Source organism: Lacerta agilis, chromosome 1, assembly GCF_009819535.1.
Source record: "Lacerta agilis isolate rLacAgi1 chromosome 1, rLacAgi1.pri, whole genome shotgun sequence".
NCBI lineage: Eukaryota > Metazoa > Chordata > Lepidosauria > Squamata > Lacertidae > Lacerta > Lacerta agilis.
In genome coordinates this window covers 60,317,282-60,323,860 of record NC_046312.1, presented here as the reverse complement: position 1 = coordinate 60,323,860, position 6,579 = coordinate 60,317,282, and the positions used below count along the sequence as shown (strand labels likewise).

The 6,579-nt window shown below is 41.0% G+C and overlaps 1 protein-coding gene across 1 annotated transcript in view; it reads right to left on the bottom strand.

Annotated features, from left to right (window-relative positions):
• Window positions 1-6,579, bottom strand: part of ANO3 (anoctamin 3) — a 156,356-nt gene that overhangs the window by 36,455 nt on the left and 113,322 nt on the right. The window contains 2 exon segments of the mRNA XM_033151028.1: window positions 1,870-1,938; window positions 6,065-6,161. Of these exon segments, the coding sequence (XP_033006919.1) occupies window positions 1,870-1,938; window positions 6,065-6,161 (166 nt within the window).

The window sequence follows — 6,579 nt, the reverse complement described above, 5'->3', positions numbered from 1 at the left end:
TGTCTACTAGGGCACTGCATTTTGGGAGACTAAATGTCACCACGCTGCACATCGGAGCAGAGCACCAGCTTGGTTCCCTTTCAAAAGTGGCAGTAGCATGCAGCAGCAGCAGCTGCCTGTGTCACCCTGATCCAGGGTGAAGTGAGTGACCAGCAGTGGCATCATATGGTGGTTGTGGCCAAGGCTACAGTAACAGATAGCAGTATTGACAGAAGCCCAGGTCAGTCTCCACTGGCAACACCCATGCTGAAGGCCCACTGAAATCTGGCTCTAGCCCTGTCAGTCTCTACCTTACAGGGCTGTTGTGAGGAGAAAACAGATAGTTTCTTGAATGCTACCCATAGCCCCCTTTTGGAAGAAAAGGATATAAATGTGAAAAATAATGTTTCCATTGGCTTCTGAATTTGCCACCGTTATTATTAAATATTATTAGACCAAGGCACAAGATGTATTCACCTTTGGGGTTGACCACCCTCACCATGCATACTGAGATATTACTCTGTGCTTTTTAAAAGTTAGGTGTCATGCAGCACTGACTCACACTGGACATACGAACTGAAACAGAAGGGGAGAATTTGTAGCTCGTTACCCTCTTAACTTCTAGCAATAAGAGATTAGAGACAGACCTTGATAATGCAAACAGAGCTCTCAAGACAGAATGCTGAACAAATTGGCCTGCTTTCCGGTTCAATCTTGATGAGCATAAATAAGTAGCAGGTGCCTTTTCCCCAGAGAACTCTTCATGCTTCCCAAAAATTGAGACTTAGAAGTCTGCTGTGTTGACAGCAATGCCAGCATTGATCCCACGGTTCTTCCTTCCTACATACGGACTGAAGTTTCATGTTATGTGCAGACTATGGGAATCGGATGTCTCTGATGGTTCCCCAACTGAGTACCCTAAGGATATACCTATATGAATTTTAGAAATAGCATGCCCTGCACCCTGTATGTAAATAAACAATGCAAAAGGGACGTTATACAAATCAACAGTAGCAGCACATTCTACCATGAGTCAGAGACTAAATGTAGAAAGTGTAAGTATTACAAATCCGGTGGGGTTGTCTTTGTATCCCACCTGGTTTTGGACTTTTGGGATTTATGTTGGTTTACTGAGTTGATCTATATCCAGCTTTGCCTATAGAATCATTATTGTGGCTTATTTTTATGACATTTTAATGCTTTTGGAGAGTCACCCTTTCCCCTTCACCCACCCAGCAGCTGGGATTGTGATAAAAGCATATAAATACATATTTGTAAACTATGTCAATAAAGCTATTTTGTAACGTTTAAGCTCTTGGTCATTGCACACTATGGGATTAAAATGGGATGGATCTTTTAGGAAAACAACGGATTAAAAAAACACAGATATTAATATGAGGTTTGATGGCCATCTGTCATGGATGCTTTAGCTGAGATTCTTGCATTGCAGGGAGTTGGACTAGATGATCCTGAGTCCCTTCCAACTCTACAATTCTATGATTCTATACTCATAGTAAACTCATTGAAATTAATGGGTCTAAATTAGTCACCTCCATTCATTAACTGGTCTATTCTGTGTATGACTAGCATTGGATACAACTCTTTGGATATATATACCCCCAGTATAACAGTGCAATGGACTGCAAAGTGAAGAGGTTTCTCTGCCACTAGAGTAATTTACCCTGTCATTTGTGTTCCTGAAGGGCTTATTTCCTAAAAACAGAAAATGTGTTTCAGCTGTGTATAGAGATCTACATCCCTAACAAGCATGGCAATAATAGCTTCAGAATGTATATTCTCATTTTTAAGTGCATTCTAAATTAAGACTTGCTGAGTATAATACCATTTCTTTTACAGTAACAGGTGAAACAACAACAAGAACAAGAACACAACACTTACCCATATAGCCATAAAAATGGCGAAGAAGACAGTCCCTCCATTATCAAATAAGTGTGTAACCTTAGAAGGAAATGAAAGAATACAAGGCAAGTAATGGAATTATTAAGCAATAAAATCTACCATATGCTAATATGTTCTTAATTAAAGAATGCCATAATAGTGAACCATTGCAAACAGACTCGGGTAAAGAGGATGCATAATTTCATTGGGTTAAACATGGACCATGCCTTCATGAACTCTATTAAAGGATCAGCAGTGGAATAAGCATAAAATTACATCTATTATATTGGCTCATTGGGCTAATGCTGTGGAGGCTAATTCTCTGCTCATTTTTTATCCACTCGTGGCAACCTCCATCCTGGCTCAGAGGCCTAAAGCAATTGCCATATTAGCTTCCACTAATTCCTCGGTACCACAGCTCTCTGTGTGGAGAGAGGATTCCGCAAATCCCCATCTCCATGGGTGAGAAAGGAATACATGCCTTGTTGGGGTTTCATTCCCTCTCTGCCCTGCCCTTGAACCTACTAGACCTGAAAGTTTGCTGTAGGAAATCCCTTTTCATCCAGGTTACTCACCAACTTTTCCTGTTCCTTAATCTCTTCACCCTGCATGGTTCCTGCCAGTTGTGAACAGGGGATTTGCCTATTCATAGTTGCACCACCAGAGACAACATAAGCTAGTTACCCTGCATTGCAGAACAGGCAGCAAAACACCCCAAAGCAACTGCACACTACCTTACAGTGAAGAGCAGGATAAAGGACAGGTGCCAAGTTGAAATGCACTGAAGTAGGCTATATTTCTGGCCCTTTATATTCACCTGGGCCACCACCTGCTGAGGTCGTCCATTCCACTGATGAACAGCTCTTACTGTCAAGGAAGCTCCTCCTAATGTTTAATTTCCTTTCTTGTAATTTGAATCCATTGGTTTGGGGGCTATGCTCTTGGGCAGCAAAAAAGCATGCTTGCTCCACCTTCAGTGTAACAGCCTTTTAGATATTTGAAGGTGGCTATCGTATCACTTCTCAGTCTTCTCTTCCCTAGGCTAAATGTACCCATCTTGGTTTCCAAGGCCCTTGATAATCTTGGTCACATTCCCCTGCACGTAATTCAGCTTGTTGATGTACTTCTTAAACTGTGGTGCTCAGAACTGGACACAGTACTCCAGGTGGGTCTCATCAAGACAGAATAAAGTGGTACCATTACTTCCCCCACTACGCATTCAGTGAACTGGATGCTTGTGTGGTTTTGTTTGATTCTGAAAAGGGCTCGAATAGGGAGGAGGAATCTGTGGCGCTCTAGATGTTGTTGGACTTCAACTCTGATCAATGCTCCAGGCAGCATGGTTAATGGTTAGGAATGATGTCCAAAACCTCAGTCCAAAAATAACCTAACCTATGTTTTCCTATCACATTAAATTAAAAAATTAAGCAATTGACCAGTAGCACCTTAGAGACCAACTAAGTTTGTTCTGGGTATAAGCTTTCGTGTGCATGCACACTTCTTCATGTATAAATGCATGTTTTTAGCAAAGCTGTAATTCCCTTATGTACAAGTGTGAACTGTTCAAAGTGCATTTGATAATGAATTGACTGCTGTCATTTTTATGCAGCTGTTCAGTTATTTTACCTTTACAATAATAATTTATCAGTAAGTTATATAATCTGTTTTTCTATTTTATCTGCATGCTATGCTGCATTGTGTTTTTAATATTCAGTTGGGAGTCGCCCAGAGTGCCTGGGGAAACCCAGCCAGATGGACCGGGTATTAATAAATTATTATTATTATTATTATTATTATTATTATATATTATTATTCACCTGGTGTATCTGAAGAAGTATGCATGCACACGAAAGCTTATACCCAGAACAATCTTAGTTGGTCTGTAAGGTGCTACTGGACAATTGTTTAAATTTTTTATTTATTTCGACTGCGTCAGACCAACATGGCTACCTACCTGAATCTATTCCTATCACAATGTTAGTCTGATTTAGCTAAACAAAACTGACATGAAGTTCACAGCATGCAGAAGTTGTGAGCAGGTTTCCTGGAACAAGAACTATTTCTAACTTAACCTGTAATACTGTAATTAATTCTGTTTGCCATTTAACTACCATTTATTTCCTCACCATTTAGACACAGTGTCTACGACACTTTTATATGGAAGGAGTCTTCACTGCCCATGTTTAACTACTCTATAACTACACTGTGTTACATATAACCCCCAAGTCTAAGGAACTGCAATGGACCTTAGGAATGTGATGCTTGTAAGGCAATGGGTATCTGGGGAAAAGGAGTGCTGAGGAGGATGAATGGTTTGCTGCAGGAGGATTTCATTCCCCACACAAGATGACATACATTAATGCCTTGAGACTTTTTCTCTTGCACAGTCCTCTTCAGGAACCGCAAACCTTAGCAAATTTAACACATCCCTGTTTTAATAGGAATGTCGTTTTCTAATAAGAAAATATTTATCAGAGAGGGGATGAAATGTTTACACAAAACAGACAGCTACTGTATAATAGTTTTCTTTAGAGTGAATGTAATAAAAATGGTTTAAATAACATTTATAGTGTAGAATCCCTCTGGAATGTTTATTTTCTTTTGAATGAATCCACTATACAGCGTGCAGTTATTTAACGTATATGTCTGATAAGCACTCAGGCCTCAGATAATTAAAGACGTTTGAAAAAGTGCACATTTACTACCCATTGCCCAAGAATATCAGCTTGGTAAGTGTGCTCCATGAATTTCATTACAGTGAATGCGGAATTCAAAGGTAACTCTGGTGTGTGTGTGTGTGTGTGGTGTGTGTAGACAGACAGACAGACAGACGGACAGACAGACAGGGTGCTATTAAAGGACTGGGAGGTAAATAAAATGACTGGGAAGTGATTTGTTGTATGTGTGAATCAGATGAAAATAGGAATGCTTCTGTTTTCAAGTGGAAGTAGAAAAATTCTTGCAAATTAATGAAACAAGACAACTGTAACCTGTTGTTTTACATTGTATTTATGTATTTATTTAGTAATAATACAGATGAGTAAGGAATGCTGCAATCTTATTTTCATGTACCGGTACATGAAAGAAAGCCCCATTGAACTCAGTAGCGCCTGCTTATTGAACACACACATATAGGCAGGGCTTTTTTTCAGCCGGAACTTACCAGAACTCGGTTTCGGCACCTCTCAGGTGGGTTGCCACTGCCATTATAAGAGAACATGGGAGGTGTTCATGGTGAGTTCCGGCACCTCTTTTTTCTAGAAAAATAGCACTGCATATAGGTTTTGCTATATTCTGAAAAATTGTATGTGTTATATATCCAGTGAGTTCTTTCTGTTTGCAGAAGGCCTTGTTGCTTTGAACAACAACTTTCCCTCCCTCTCCTCTCCTCTCCCTGTGTGCCCCACAACCCCTCCCCCTTGATTGGATAAAGCCCAGATCAGATGTTTTTGGGACGTGGAAGGAGGGGGAAATTCTGTTTCTGAAGCAGCAGTTCTTTCATGAACGCAATTACTTCAGTGGATCCAACCCCATGATTACATAAATTAACCAAGAGCCAAAATGTACACAGGGTATACTGCTGGCCATGGATCCAGAATATGTGAGCATCCTACTGATAACCCCAACAACAAATTGGGCATTGAGTATTTGCATTCCGCACTTGGAAAGCCTTGAAGTGGTGTTTAAGTGCTTGATGTGAATTCATAATCGTTTCTGTCTCTGCAGAGCAGAAATATTTTCCTACAGAGTGGGAAGACAGGGGGCAGGCTCTCGCCCCACCACTGATAGCAAAGGGCCAAAGATATTCACTTGGCCTGGGTTGCTTTTATAGGTTCTATCGCAATAACCTTTTTTGGTAGGGCAAATCCTTGTGAAGTGATGGGCATGAAAGCTCTATACATTTTCGGGTTTGTTGCTGAAGAGTCCACCAAGCACACTGTGCATTATAGGAGTGGGAACCTCTGGCTCTCCAACTGTTGCTGAAACCACAATTCTCATCAGCCCTAGAAGCATAGCCAATGGTCATAAATGGTGAAAGCTACAGCTCAGCGACTTAAGGAGGGCCAGATGCCCCCCACATGTGGTACAATGGAAAAGCATTTGACTGAAATGACAACAGAGGCCATGTGAAGTTTCCAACTGACGTATCTGAAGCACAGAGCTTCTAGAGCACAAAATAACTTACCTTTGCGTAGATGCAGCTTTCATTGAGTTTTTGCAGGGTGCAATTCTTCTCACACATTGGACACATGACAGTTTCATTTGCCTCGCAGATCTCTCTGCTGCACCAGTAAATAAAGACAGCCAGTGCTTATTCAGGGATGACTGATGTTCATGACATTCATTATGGTAGCTGACACAGGCCGCAAGGCTTCTGATATTTGCGGCATTGTGTTTGTACCTTACTTTGGAAGCTGGACCTAAACTTATTTTATTGCACAGGCACAACACAGGACATGACAGTTTAATTATGATTTCATTGACAGTAGGATTTTTGGAAGTTCTGTTTCTCTTTACCACCAACCCAAGTCACATGATGGTCCTGGGATGTAGCCAAGGCAGATACCCTGGCAGGAAAGAAACCCTCAGATCCGAGTGCAAAAAGCCAGCATGAAGTTGTTGGTGCAAGTTGCTTCTTCCTGATTTTGTATGATTCCTCCTTCCATTGCAGCTTCCTGCACCACAACCCAGGTCCCAAAT